Source organism: Moschus berezovskii, chromosome 15 (genome assembly GCF_049115385.1).
Source record: "Moschus berezovskii isolate FMDL1 chromosome 15, NW_MosBer_1.0, whole genome shotgun sequence".
Taxonomy (NCBI): domain Eukaryota; kingdom Metazoa; phylum Chordata; class Mammalia; order Artiodactyla; family Moschidae; genus Moschus; species Moschus berezovskii.
This window is the reverse complement of record NC_142474.1, coordinates 24,860,457-24,876,084: the sequence shown is the minus strand read 5'-3', so window position 1 is coordinate 24,876,084 and position 15,628 is coordinate 24,860,457. Positions and strand designations below refer to the sequence as shown.

General features: G+C 45.2%; 1 protein-coding gene across 2 annotated transcripts in view; it reads right to left on the bottom strand.

The window, feature by feature from the left end:
- CASS4 (Cas scaffold protein family member 4) overlaps positions 1-15,628 on the bottom strand; it is a 40,477-nt gene that overhangs the window by 10,354 nt on the left and 14,495 nt on the right. For both annotated transcript variants that reach the window (XM_088843894.1, XM_055434422.2), the window contains 3 exons: positions 7,194-7,610; positions 2,152-2,253; positions 63-143 (listed from right to left, as the gene is read on the bottom strand). In XM_088843894.1, coding sequence (XP_088700020.1) covers positions 63-143; positions 2,152-2,253; positions 7,194-7,610 — 600 coding nt within the window. The remainder of the gene's footprint in view (positions 1-62; positions 144-2,151; positions 2,254-7,193; positions 7,611-15,628) is intronic.

The window sequence follows — 15,628 nt, the reverse complement described above, 5'->3', positions numbered from 1 at the left end:
AACATTTCCCAGAGGCGGTTCAGGTTTGCACAGTCTCAGATCTCAGTGCCGATCATACTTACATTTGTTTGGCTGGCCGGGGGACCCAGTGCTGCCTTTTGGGGGCTAGGGGGAATATCATATAGCTGCTGCATGCCTGGCTCCTGGGAAAAGACCACGAAGAAGGTCAACCTGGAATTTTCCTTCCTGGTGGCAGCAAATCACAAACCATCTCAACGCTGGTGTTTTGTTTTTTTTCCAAGTTAAAACACAAATCACTGAAGACTTTGGGGCTTTCAGTCATGATGGTTTTATGGCGCAAGTGTGTGCTTTCTGAGTATATTTTCAACAATGGGCTTTGTGTTTTAAAAGAAAAGGCACCTTCTCAATCGAAGGTGGGGACAAGCTATAGAGAGAATTAGCTGCAGTTGTCTGAGTTAAAAACAGCAGTTCATTTCCTTGTATAAGTTCACCTTAAGATTGAATTCGTTCCGTTCCGTCACTCAGTCGTGTCCAACTCTTTGCGACCCCGTGGACTGTAGCCTACCAGGCTTCTCCGTCCATGGGATTCTCCAGGCAAGAATACTGGAGTGGGTTATCGTTTCCTTCTCCAGGGGATCTTCCCGACCCAGGGACTGAACCCGGGTCTCCCGCATTGGAGGCAGACGCTTTAACCTCTGAGCTACCAGGGAGAAGACTAAATATGAGGTTGGAATTTACTGTTTTTTTTCTTTCTTGTTTTTCCCAGTAGAAATTTTCCTGTGCTTATGACTCATGTATTAATCCTGCAAATATTTACTAAGTGCCCACTAATGACTAGCCACTGAACTAAGTGACATATGTACACCCAGTAATGAGCAAAAGACATGGCACCTCTAGAGATAAAAGACATTTGTGGGGGAGGTGCAATAATTAGGAAATACATATATTAGGACGTGCAAAATAGGTTCCATATTGCAAGGTAAGGTGAAAGAGCACCAGAACAGGTTTTGCAAAGAAAGAGAAACGAAGCTGAAGTTTGGAGAGGGTTTTTGTTTTGAGTTTTTTTTTTTTTTTTAGCTGCACATCATGACTTGTGGTATCTTATTTCCCCGACCAGGGACTGAACCCGAGCCCTTGGCAGTGAGAGTCCTAATCATTGGGCCACCAGAGAATTCCCAAGAAGGGTTTCTTTGGAGAGAGTCAGGCTGTGAGTCTCCTCCAAGTCTCCTCCTTTCTCTTTATAGGCAGGGGGAAGTTTGGTACTGCCTGCTCGGAACATTAAATTCCTCCACCAAGACGTCTTACTACCTGTGAGCGACCAGGAAGTCACCGAACCAGCCTGAATTTTAATTTTGACTGAAGCTGTGGCTCTCAGCCCTGGCTGAGCTTGAGAACCAGCTGGGAGCTTTAAAATTCCTACTGCCCAGGGCCCACCCGAGATCTCAAACCTCAGTCTCTGGGCATGGTTCCAGGAAGCAGGTGTGGCTGAAGCACCCAGGCCATTCTCCTATGCTTGGTGGGCAGGGGAGAGCATGGCCATGGGGCAGTTCTAATGGGCTAAGAAGTGAGTGAAGTTGTTTTCTGATTATAGGAAGTATGTCTTACAAAACTGATGTACCAGTTACATTCAAGTAAGGTAAAAAAAAACAAGAAAACTCTGAAATTCCCCCCCGCCCAGAGATGATCAGTGTTAAGATAACCAACAATAATGTTAAGACTATGATGTATATCCTTCATGTTACTATTACTTTTTTGAAAATGCAGATATGTGTATATAGGTGTGTGTGTATATTGTTGTATTAGTCACTCAATCGTGTCTGACTCTTTGTGACCCTATGGACTGTAGCCGACAAGGCTTCTCTGTCCATGGTATTCTCCAGGCCAGAAAACTGGAGTGGGTTGCCAATCCTTTCTCCAGTGTGTATATATGCATGGATATAAAGTATTACAAATGAGAAGTGAAACATTTTTAAATATTTAGAATTCAAATAATAGTAATATTCTTCTGAGCATGTCTGGGTTCCCTGGCCACAAAGCTGGTTTCTGAGTGGTGATGGGTCCCTTGGAGTCAGAACTGAAGCTCCAAAGATCTCTCAATGGTAAAACTGAAATGCAAGTTCAGCGTGACGCTGAGAGCCCACGATTTAGACGGAGAAACTGGGGTGGAGCAGGGCCACAGATGAGGCTTACCTTCAGGATTGGTGGGCACCGGCTCTGGGCAGGCACGTCGTACACCTGGCAAGCCAGGGCTGGTAATGAGGTCCGAGCAGGTCTGGGAATCATGAAGACAGCCTTGGGGAGAAAAAGAAGAACAGAAGGAAAGAAATGTTACCACCGCATCCATGGACCATGAAACAGCAAAGGCAGCACTAATGTGCTAGGACATTCTCTGGGCACCTCTCATTGGAGACCCTTTGTTCTGAGACTGGAGACAGCAAGACACTGGTGGGGAGGTCTGTGATGGGGGGTAGTCTTTCTCACCATGTGGATCAGCCTCATCTGGGAAGTGGGTTGGAAATGCAGATTCCTGGGCCCCATATCCATTGCACAGAATCTCTGAAGAGCCTGGGAAACTGCAGTATTGTCAGGGCCCCCAGGTGATTCTGATGTTCTCAGAATTTTATTTATGGAGCTGATTTTGTGGGTCACACTCACCCAAGGGACAACCTACAGCCTATGATGGGACTTTCCTTGGTTTGGAATTGTAGGTGGAAAGAAGCCAGTTCCGAAATGCCCAGTTTTCTTGGAAAACGTAGATGGGAACTAAGGAACATGTTTTTGAGAAACATGGTTTTGAAAGGTTTAGGGGACAGAAGGAAACTCTAGTTCAAGAACTAGAGGATCTACAAGCAATTTAAACCTAAAAGTAGATTTCATCAGGAAATCTGATCTTTTTACTTGAAATACAAAAGATTACCCTTTCTGAATTTAAACCAAAATCAAATATCTTCTTTGTATGGTCATTTTTTTTTTTAAGAGAGGCCAGTGTATTATATTAAGGAAGTTGGAATAAAAAGTAAAACAAAGCTCAAGATTGTGGTTACCCTGGGGGGAAGTGGCTGGGAGAGGTGGGAGGGGGCTTCTGGGGTGCTGGTTTCATTGTTTCTGGATTCGGATACTAGTGACTGAACTATGTACTCTGAGGATCTAGAGGTTAAACTTCAATAAAACATTAATAGATAGTATCAGCCACAGAGCCAGGTGAACTAGATCAAGAGCGTGCCAAGGGCTCTGTCTTGGTTGTTGGCAGGCCAGGGGTGTGGACAGACACAGACACAACAAAGAAATTTTAGTTTCTGGTGTTCATCAGGATATGACCTTGGATGTGTCTCCCACCTCCCAGGGAATCAATTTCCTCATTTGTAAAATGGAGAGTTGTTCTCATCTAAAGAAAGAGGTCTCTTTTTCTCTCAGATCTACAGAGGTCTCTTCCAGCTAGAAAGATGCAGAGTCCCTGAGAAGGACAACTTGAGACAAGGGACATATTTTCACCTTCTTGGTTTTTAATTTTGGCTAACATAAGTCTAGAGATGTTCAACCTGAGTATAAAGGGAATCTCTGAAACGGGTCCCCCGGGCTGTGTGCCAAGCCTATAAACTCCCATTGGAAAACAGCTCAAAGCTACTGGCTAGGCTTGCTTAGTTTTACCAACGTCTGCTTCTGCTCAGAATGTTATTTTCTCAGCGGTCTCAGAGTCAAAGCTCACCATTGGATTACCCAAGTGGGGAGGAGATGCCTGCCTTCTGTAGATCAGAAGATTCTTAAGTTATTATTACATCCTTCTAGCTCCTTCCTTCTTGTAGTAGAGGAAGAAGCAAGATTACTCAGAATCACCAAAAGCTACAGTTTGAGGTGAACTCAGAAATGATGAGATGGTTGGATGGCATCACCGACTCAATGGACATGAGTTTCAGCCAGCTCCAGGAGTTGGTGATGGACAGGGAAGCCTGGCATGCTGCAGTCCACGGGGTCGCAAAGAGTCAGACACGACTGCATGACTGAACTGAACTGAACCCTCTCTTGATACAGAGTAAGAAAGATAAGTCCAGAGGGCTGCTGTGATGTCTCCAGTCACCCAGCATGGCCGTGGCTGCCGCAGAAACCAAGTGAACCTGGATTCCTGATTTCTAAGCTGCAGATGACATTGCTTGCTTTAAAAGACCCTCAAGCACAGAGAAGGCAATGAAAAAGGGAGTAGGGAGAGTGCCAAAATATAGATAGGGCAGTGATGGAGGGAGCTTAGGCAGGAATAAAAGGCAGGAAAGTTCCCCAAGTGTTCTACTGGGGCCACCTCAAGACCTGCTTGAGTGGTGAGGAGCCCCTGGCTTCTGAAATCCCCTTCAGTGGCTGTGGTTTCTGTCCATGGCCACAGCCTGCACCAGTGAGGTCTCCAAGCTTCAAGTCAAGAACGAATCTTACAGCTAACGCCCTGACCCTTTTCTGAGTTAGGATGGTCAATTCATCTCTCTTTTTATACCAACATCAGTCTAGAAGTTGACAGTGAGCCCATGGTTATGTTGGATCCGGTCATTTCATTCATTCCACAAATGTCTATGGAGCATCTCGCAGGTGCCTGGCACGGTCCTGGGGGTTCAGAGTCCCCAGCAAACTGCAGACTTTGCACCTGCTGTGCTTTTAGGGGGCAGGGAAAATGACTTTAGATTAAAAAAATTTTTTTAATTGGAGCATAATTGCTTTACAATGTTGTGTTAGTTTCTGCTGTACAACAACATGAATCAGCTATATATATACATATATCCCCTCCCTCTTGAGCTTCCCTCTCACCCCCATCCCCATCCCAGCCCTCTAGGTCATCACAGAGCACTGAGCTGAGCTCCCTGTGCTATACAGCAGCTTCCCACTAGCTATTTGTTTTACACATGGTAGTGTATACACGTAAATGCTACTCTCTCAGTTTGTCCCACTTGGCCTTTGATTTATTTTTTTTCTTTCCTTTGAAAGTGAAAGCCGCTCAGTCGTGTCCAACTCTTTGTGACCCCATGAACTATACAGTCCATGGAATTCTCCAAGCCAGAATATTGGAGTGGGTAGCCTTTCCCTTCTCCAGGGGATCTTCCCAATCCAGGGATTGAAGCCAGGTCTCCCACTTTGCAGGCAGATTCTTTACCAACTGAGCCACAAGGGAAGCCCAAGAATACTGGAGTGGGTAGCCTTGCCCTTCTCCAGCAGATCTTCCCGACCCAGAAATCCAACCAGGGTCTCCTGCATTGCAGGCAGATTTTTTACCAACTGAGCTATCAGGGAGCAACTCAATTAACTTCAGCCCAGGCCACTTGCTCTCAGAGGAGCCAGCACCCAGGCCCCACTCTGGGTCAGCTGCTCGGGTGACAGCTGAGCGTGCCAGGCCTAGATTTGGGCCAGTTGTTCCAGAAAAGGGACTTCAGGCCCACCTCACGGATGGCTGTAGGACAATCAGCCACCTCTTTCTGGTGTTCGTAGTCGGCACCTAGAGGGGCAACTGTTCTGTGTAATGCGGGTCATCTGCCTGGCAGCCCGGGGAGGCAGGCAATCTGCAGTGTTCAGAATCTCTTAGGGACTTCCCTAATGGTCCAGAGGTTAAGACTTCACCTTCCAGTGCAGGATGAGCAGGTTCCATCCCTGGTCAGGGAGCTAAGATCCCACGTGCCCCCCCACTCCCCCAAACCCCCCAAAACATAAAACAGAAGCAATATTGTAACAAATTCAATAAAGACTTTAAAAAAGTCTCTTAAGGAATCAAAGAGGAAGCTGGTGTGGAGGAGGCCTGCAGGGTAAGTGGGACATTCCTGGGAGGAGGGGCAGCACATACATGGGAGGAGTGGCCTCTCCTGGCCTAGGGCCTCATCAGGACCTCTGTGCAGAGCTGAGGCCAGATGGGATGTGTCATCTGAGCTGAAAGCGAAGTGTGTGATGGCAGGAAATGCTCGCAGTGACTGAAGACCATGCAAGACTGTGCTGCATTCTTAACACCTCATGAAGGCCGGGGCTTAGAGGAAACAGTGCATTAAATTTTTTCAATTCCTCCTTCTTTCGTCTTTTTTTTTTTTTTTTTGATGTGGACCATTTTTAAAGTCTTTATTGAATTTTATACAATATTACTTCTATTTTACGTTTTGGGTTTTTAGCCCCAAGGCATGTAGGATCTTAGCTCCGCAACCAGGGATTGAACCTGCATTCTCTGCATTGGGAGGCGAAATCTTAACCACTTGACCACCAGGGAAGTCCCTTCCTCTCCTACTTTAAAAAAATGTTTCATTCTTCATTTACGAAGTGCTTCTTTTCCTCTGCTTTAAAAAAAATGTTGCTTTTTAAAAATTACAGATGTAATACATGTTCTATATAACACACACATCAACCTCTTAGTGTCTTTGTTCATCAAATATTTATCAAGTACCCACCCCAGGCTAGGCATGTCCAAGGTGCAGGGGACACCGAAGCAAATACAGATCCCTGTTTAATGACTTCTTTCACTTTCTCCTTAACCAGTTCCACTTCCAAAGGGTGACCACTGCTGGTGTGTGTTCTTTTCAATGCACACATATATACACACACTTTTTAAAGTTTCTTTTGCTTTGTTTGTTAGGTTTTTATTTAAATGGCTCTTTCTCCCTCCCTTATAAATACCTTATAGAACTAATTTCATTTTCCCCCCCACAACTGCAGTACACACACACACACACACATAGTGGCTTGTCGTAGGGTACTGCCAAAAGTTATGTAATCAATCCTCCATGAATATTCCTTTAGGCAACTAGAATTTTTCTCTATAACAAATAATACTGTAATGGCTATGACTTCCTCATTCAGATATATTTCTGCTTTCTTGTATATTTCTGCTTTCTTGTATATTTCTGCAACAATTCTGGAAATTCTTTCTAGGTTGAAAGGAACACATATTTTAAATCTGATGAGTGATTTCTTGCCTTTGACCCATGGAAATTCAACCCCTCCATTTAACTAATGTTTCTTCCTAGTGTAAAAAGAGACCACTGTGCATGTTGTCATTCTTTCAGACTCAGCTCAACTAAGCATTCAGTTTCCTGCAAAGTGTGGGTGTCTTGACAAGCCAGGAACCACCAGGGTACCCAGAGTGTTAACGACAACCCAATCACCCCAGCTGTCTGGTTCCTATCCTATATGTTTGCTCTCCTGATACCCACAATTGAAGGTTATTTAGGCCCTGGGTGCTGCCTACCTTTTGACCTATTTCTTCTGTCTGGAAATGTACTTACCTGTTTTGGAAAACTTAGGGTCTTTTCACAGACGATTCTGGCACAGGCAGGTGGCTCAGGGACTTCGTAGACTTGGACTGTGGGAGGCGGGGGCCCCTCTACCCAACTCTTCATCTGTTCGTACACAGGAGATGTGGGGTTGAGCAGGGTAGGCACCTCGTAGGTCTCCTGGGAGATGGCGGGAGCATTGTCCAGGCCTTTCAGGAAAGGGGGACGAGGCCTGTCTGTGGGGGCCTCTGCTAAGATTTGGAGGCGGTTGGCAGGGGCCAGGCCTTGCCTCCCGTGGAGCAGACACTTCCACCAGCCTTCGCTTTCCGGCACGTTTTGTTCCAGAATGGTCAGGATGTCTCCTCTGCAGAAAGCCAGCTCATCGGCGCAGTCAGGGTGGTTGTCATAAAGTGCCTTGGCCAAGAGGGTCTGGAGATGGGAGAGAAAGAATTCACAGTCATTGTTATTGCCAAGAACCAAGACTGCCACACCACTTGCTTAGAACACAGTCACAGATGCTCCTTTATCTCATTTCCTCCCCTCCCACCGCACCCCCCCCCACCCCGCCATAGACTCTCGTCCCTGCTGTTTGTCCAATTTATCTCTAGCCATACTTGGGGAGGTGAGGAGAGTCTCAGGTGAAACGTCAGAACTTCCAGGTAGTCTTACTTATCACTGACTCAATGGACATGACTTTGAGCTAGATCCAGATGATGCTGCAGTCCATGGGTCACAAAGACTTGGACACCACTGAGTGACTGAACAAATGACCCACCTGAGTTATAAAGTAGATGGCAGCCTAGCGCAGAACTAGGTTGAAATCCTGGCTCTGACTTCCTAGCTCTGTGCCCTTAAGTAAATTAGCCACTATCTTTGGGCCTCAGTTTCCTTGACTGTAAAATGGGAATAATAGCATTATCTACCTCATGTAAGTGTGCTCAGTCACTCAGTCATGTCTGACTCATTCAGACCCTTTGGACTGTAGCCCTCCAGGCTCCTCTGACCATGGGATTCTCCAGGCAAGAATATTGGAGTGGGTTGCCATTTCCTCCTCCGGGGGATCTTCCTGACCCTGGGATTGAACCCATGTCTACTTGAATCTCCTGCACTGCAGGCAGATTCTTTACCACTAGTGCCACCTCTGCCTCACAAAGTTATTAATTAAATGGGTTGACAGGTATAGAAAGCTCACTGAACAGCGCCTGGTGCTCAGTAAAGCTTGGCTGCAAACTGTCAAAACGATTCTCTTGCTCGTTGCCTGGTTGCTGCTTTTCTCCTGGCTTGGCTTGGAAGCTCCATGACTTTTGGGACCACATCTTGCTCGACTTGCTGTTCTCTCGCAGCATTGAGCATGGACCCAGGCTCAGAACAGAGGCTCCATTAATGCTCATTTATTCACGTGCAGTGAAACAAAGACACAGAGGGTGAGTGACTAGTCTACATGGCCAGGATCAAGATACAAACAATCTCCTAACTCTCAGACCCAAGCTCTTTCTGTAAGCTACACGGTTCTCAAAAAATCCCAAACAACAACACAAAACCCCACCTGTTATAATGACAGCAATGGTACTGTACTGCCTACAAATAGCTAGCTCCTCAAATGCCCCTTGACCTGATTTTAACCTTTTTCCGGTTCCCTCATTAATTAATCAGTTTAATAAAATCCTTGACGTGAGTTCACTTCATATTAGAATGAGAGTTATGATTTTACCTTTTTGAAAATGAGACTTTATTCACACTGGGGAGAAAACAGAAAGCGAAACACAGTCTCCAATCTATCATCACAATTCCCATGAAATACATCTAACGCAGTCTAAGAAGAAAAAACCCATCATCTGAAACGTGCTTGCATTTGTCTGGAAATAAGATAGTGTGTGTGTTTAGGCAGAGCAGTTGCTTTGACATGGTAGTTGCTTGGAAGCGCCCAGATTGGCAGCAGCTTAGCTGGTGGACTTGCCTGTTGCAAAAGGGGATACTGTCTAGAGAACAATTGCCTTGTGTGATCACCCACCTAATCAGGCACCCACAACTGTCCAAAATGGACATCAACAGTCTTGCTCTGGAGACATGGTTTACTTTCCAAGGACAGTCTGCAATCTTCAGAGCAGCAGCTCACACCCTAAAGGGCGTAAAGTCACAACAAAGGAAAACCCTGACTATATTGCTAGAACAGGATTCCCATCAGAATAGCATTTTGTTATAACTGGTCCAGAGACACCTTCTGTAGTCAATTAATGTCTCAAAGTTTTGATAACAAAGACTATCAATATTTACGTTATAAAAGAATTAAATACATGTAAGAAATCTTGGAGAATTCCTCTCCCAGAAAAGGGAGCTAACAGTAGACTATACTGAATGGGGAATTATTTTGTGTAGGGGACACTGAAGTTATTATATCAGTTAATTCTCAGGTGCCTCAGAGGTAGGTTTTCTTCTTCTCATTTTACAGATGAGGAAACTGAGGATCAGAAAGATCAGATGACTTGTCTGAGGTTCCACGGACTCGAAGTTTTCCCCTCATATCCATTATTGCACCCTTCTCCTTCCAATTCATTCTCTAGACACCAATCAGAAAGACATTTTATGTGATATTTCTCCTTCTCTGTCTGGTTTACTTCAATTAGTATGATAATCTCTAGGTCCATCCATGTTGCTGCAAATGATAGTATTTCACTCTTTTAATGACTGAATAATATTCCATTGTATATATGTACCAATCTTCTTTACCCATTCCTCTGTCAATGGACATTTAAGTTGCGTCCATGTCTTGGCTATTGTGAATAACGGTGCAATGAACACTGAGGTGCATGTGTCCTTTTGAATTATGGTTTTCTCCAGATATATGCCAGGCATGGGATTGCAAAGTCATATGGTAGCTCTGCTTTTAGTTTTTTAAGGAACCTCCACAGTGTTCTCCTTTGGCTGTACTAATTTATTAATAAATCCCCACCAACAGTGTAGGAGGCTTCCCTTTTTCTCCACACCCTTGCCAGCATTTATTGTTTTCTAGAGTTTTCAATGATGGCCAATCTGACTAGTGTGACGTGATACCTCATTGTAGTTTTGATTTGTATGGAATGATATTTTACACATAAATCAGACTGTTGGTCTGTTGTTTAAAAACGTCCAATTGCTTAGAACCACCTTTAGAACAAAACCTAAACTCTCTGCCTGATTGCCCAGTTTGAGTGACTTCCTCCTGTTAATTTTAGTGTTTCTTTCCTATTAATTTTCCTTCAGCTTCCTTGTTTTCTTTCTCCAATGCGCTGATTACTTCCACCTCAGGACCTTTGCCCTTGTGAGTCCTCCTGCCCTGAACACTCTTCAGTCATATATTTGCACAACTAGCTCCTCATCCTTCAGATCTCAGCTCAAGTCACTTCCTGTATAGGCTGTCCCTGACCACACGGGAAGGCTGGGCTCCTCCTCCACGTGCATCCATGGGACTTGGAGACGAGGGCTCTTTGGGCATGTTAAAAAAGAACCCAGTTGGGACCAAGCCAGACTTTTATGGACAGGCTGGCAGTGTGGGGAGAAAGAGAAAGAGCAGCCTTGGATTCCCCTGGTGGCTGAGGGGTGAGGAATCCGCCTGCCAGTGCAGGAGACATGGCTTCCATCCCTTGACCAGGAAGATACCACATGCAACTGAGCCCATGTGCTGCAACTAGTGAGCCTGTGCTCTAGAGCCTGGGAGCCACAACTACTGAAGCCCATATGCCCTAGAGACTGTGCTCTGCAATGAGAAGCCCTCAAACTGCGACTAAAGAGTAGCCCCTGTTTGCCTCAACTAGAGAAAAGCAACGAAGACCCAGCACAGCCAAAATTTAAAATTAATTAATTTAATTAAACAAGAAAAGAAATAGCAGCCTCAACAAACAGGTGTCGAGCTCTTATGTCCCTGACACTGCTCTGAACACTTTACAGACAACAGACCGAAGGGACTGATGGGCTACTGCAACAGCATTCTGATTACAACCATGATCATCACTGAGGCCACCCCCAAGATATTCTTTGTGTGTGAATGCTCAGTGGTGTCCTACTCTTCAAGACCCCATGGACTGTAGCCTGCCTGGCTCCTTTGTCCATGGGATTTCCCAGGCAAAAATACTGGAATGGGTTGCCATTTCCTCCTCCAGGGGATCTTCCCAACTCAGGGATTGTACCTGAGTCTTCTGCATCTCCTGCTTTGCAGGGGGATTCTTTACCCCCAGAGTCAATGGGGAAGCCCAAAAGACTTACAGCACCCGGTATGCCCATTGGTCTCTCATGCAAGTACTAACCAGGCCCAACTCTGCTTAGCTTCCAAGATCAGGTGAGATCAGGGGCTTTCAGGGTAGTATTAATTTGGGAACATTTGCGTAGACAAGAGATGAAGGAAGGCATGTATTTATATTTTTATTCTCTTTGGGCACAAAGACAGTTAGATTCTAGGTACAAAAGAAGAAACCTTCCTTGCCAATTTCCAAAAAGGACCTTTCCCCCAAATGCCCATCTTCATACAACAGTTGGGAGAAGGGAAAGGCAACTAGGGAAACAGAGGCAAAGAATAAGAGTTTCTGTCTCTGGGGAGATGTTCATACGATGGCCAGATGCAAAGTGCTAATCCATACTGAACCAGCAATGAGCTACGGGATTAATTAGCTAGCTTCATTTATTCATACATCAAGTTTGAGCATCAACTATATGCCTGGTGCTCTGAGGAGACAAAGTGGTGAAGAAAACAGTTCCTGATCTCATGTCCGTGTATATCCTAGCAGAGGAGACACACTCCAATCACAACAGAAATAAACATAGCGTTTCTACTTCTCTTAAGTGCAGCCAAGAAAAATACAGAAAGTTATGAGGAATTCTGAGTGCAGTTGGGAAGTGGGGATGGATAAGGGCTTGGGGAACATTTTCCTGAGAATTGGCCATGGAAGTTGCAATCTGGGAGTGAGTAGAAATTAGTTGGATTGAGAAAGGGGGAGAAATCATCCAGGCAGAGGAAGAGAAATGGGTGAGGGAGGGAGTGAGTTTGTGTGTTTGTGTGAAGTGTATGGTGAGTCAGGGAAACTGAAAGATGTCCAGGTTGTCTTGTTGCTGCTATTGAGTCGCTAAGTTGTGTTCGATGCTTTTGTGACCCCATGGACTGTAGCCCAACAGGTTCCTCCGTCCATAGGATTTCCCAGGCAAGAATACTGGAGCAGGTTGCTATTTCCTTCTCCAGGGGGATCTTCCCAACTCAGGGATCAAACCTGTGTCTCCTGCGTTGGCAGGTGGATTCTTTACTGCTAAGCTATCATGGAAGCACTGACCAGGTTGTCTGGAGAGAAGTAAACAAAAACCTATGGCTTCCTTCCGTATTGGCTGATGTTTCTCTCTAATTTCTGGATGGGAAGGGAATTAGATGGAGCTGGTGTGAAGCCAAAGAAGCTCATCAAAGCCAGTGGTGATCCAGTCCAGGTGGGAGAGGCCTGAGGCTCTGATGGTGGTGGTTGTCTGTAGGAGCACAGTTGGGAGGAGCTGCTGAGGGATTGTGTGCAACCCTGAGGTGAGTCTTGAAAGAAGGGCAGGGTTATAACCGCTGAGAAGGAAAGAGAGTTGCACTGTGGATCAGGGGAAGTAAGTTGCAGAGAGAGAGAGATTTGGTCCCATACTCTGTCTTTTGCAGTGATATGAAAGCTGGCAGAAGCAGCTAAGCAGAGGCCGGTTAGAGGAGCCTGTAGAAATGCCACCTGCTGAAGCTACCGACTTTTGTTTCTGCATCATTCCCACTGCCAGGGTGGTTATCTCCTCTCTAGACCAGGAGAGTGGGCACAGCTCCTCGGTGACTGCCCCACACTGGCTCTCCGAGAGCCCAGCTTGCCTTCCTGCTTGCCTTTCCACTTTTCTTCAGTTCACTTGAAAGAGCAAAGTGGCAGAAACTCAGAGTGTTCGAGCTGGGTCTCATCTATAGTTTTTGCCACATTTCAGAGCTTTATGGTGCCTGCGTCTAGGAGAGGTTAAGGTCACAAGGCAGCAGGCAGAAAAGTAGGGATCCAAATGCAAGTCTCTCTGACTCTGAAGCCTGCTATGGCCAGTTCACCGCACAGCCTCCCAAAGTCCAAGTCAATTCCTATTCTAATCTGCTAGTCTCTGTGCGTTTGTGTGCTTAATCTCTCAGTTATGTCCGACTCTTGGCAGCCTCATGGACTTTGCAGCCCACCAGGCTTCTCTGCCCATGGAAGTTTCCAGGTAAAAATATTGGAGTGGGTTTCCATTTCCTACTCCAGGGGCTCTTCCCAACCCAGGGATCAAACCTGGGTCTCTTGCATCTCCTGCATTGGCAGGCAGATTCTTTACCACTGAGCCACCTGGGAAGCCATAGGCAGGAGAGGCAAACTCAAATGATCGTAAGAACCAGGCAAGAAGTATGGGTATGTCAGGGAGGAAGGCCAAGTGTCATACATTTGAGAGTGGTGGGGACTTTGGCATGCTCAGATAGATTTCAAAAGATAACTATTAATACGTGGTCAAATGAAGTACTCTACTGCTGAGTCCAGCCCACTGCTGGGGTCTTAGAGGCCTCACCTCACCCTGGTTTCCTTTGCAAACTGGGCATTAAAACTAGGGGTCACTGGAGCATTTATGCCCAATGCAGGACTCCTCTAATGGACATTCTGTTCTGAAGCCTCCCACCCATCTCATTATATTATCCATGACTGTGCCAATTGCTCACAGTCTGAGGCTCTCTCTATCCTCCCCTGCTGGCTCCCCTCTCTCCCTCCACAAGGGTCCAATCAGAAGCATCACAGCCCAATCCTTCTCCCTCCTCGCTTTATCCTTCACAAGTCTTCCCCCACTCCCAGACTCTTGTACAGCTGAAATTACAGAGTTAGTGGCAGGGGATAGGAGAGTAAGGACCCTGGGATGTTTCCATTAAAGTAGCCAGAAAATGATCTTTTCCTTGGGAAGGTAATTATACCATGGGCATCAGCACACAGCAGGAAGTAGTAAATAAATAAATGCCACAAACAAGGAAAGATAGAGATCATAAATGTGCAAGGAACTCCGAGTAGCAAGTGGTTGCTGGGTCCCTGCTCTGTACAATGTCATGGAACCCCATTAACAAGATGAGTGTTTTTCTTCTACTAAAATCCTTCTTTGAAAAGTGTCCATGTTTAGCATGTTAGCTTCCTTCTCACAGATTCCATGACTTACTTCCAAGAATTCTTAGTTAGTTTTAGGGGAAGGTGATGGAATGGTTCATACTTCCCTTCTGAGGTCCATAAGAGAGAACAGTTATACAGAAGTCACAATTTTTAAAACCACATATACCGTAAATATTTCAAATCCTGTGGTGTATGGGAAATGTGAACCCCTGAGGTTCACGAAGGTTTTCCCTGGATGTAGGAACTTCTTTGAGATCCATGCAGTGTTCTTTCATCCATCTTTATGAGGCTGCTGAGTCCAGACTCAGAACATCAGGAGTAAATGCAGAATGAAGAAAGCTCTTTGATCATCTTTAAAGACAAAGGTCTCCCCTTCAATGTACTTGGAAGTATTTCAAATCATGTAAATACATAGATAGGCTTAGAATGATCAAAGCAGAGAGAATGGTGCTATCTGTTGGCTTGTGACTGTTTATTTTTCATCATATTTTAAAGCATAATTTTTTTTTAAAAAAAAAGGAGAGAGAGAAAGAAAAGTTTCCAAAAGCATAATAAAAATCCCCTTACCACCTCCATTTTTCCTTTCCCACCCACATTCTCCAAAAAGGGAAGAAAGACAGAGGAAGAATGACAACCCTGAGGGAGAAGCACAGTATCCACATGACATCTTTTCATGGGAGATGCTGATGAGTGACAACATTCTGCAAGGTAACGTGAGGAGAGACGAGGGAGGGGCAGACAGGCTTTCAAGGAGTCACCGCAAAGACTCTCTGGGGAGGCTCCCCACTTTGCAAAGTCCATATAACAATGCAGAATTCTTACACACTGTGTGTCAGCTAACATTGAGTTCCTGTAATTAATCAAAGAGAAAAAAATTTCTCTCTAATCTTCCGGAGGTATACTGAGTCATGTTCATGCTGTTGTTTACTAATTTAGCCAATACCTCATTAATAAGGATTGCTCATAGCTTTCAACTCGGTTCCAGGCACTGGGATAAGCAATAGTATTGATTATCTCACTTGGTGGTCAAATCTGACCCTGGGGTCTTCCCTTTTAGCCTACAAGTCACAGTGGTTACTGTCCATCACACGATGTCATGCGCATTTCTCTGGATGAGGAAATGACCAAGGGTGCCTCAAGAGAGAGGGATGGCAAGCTGATAAAAAAAACATTTTAACACAGTTGGATAAGTTGCATGGTTAGAGCATCAGAATTAGATACTGCATTAAGAATTCAGACAATGATTTCAATGTAATTACTGACAAATAATGACGCATTTGTATAATGGAATACTATACAGTCACTAAAAAGAAAGAG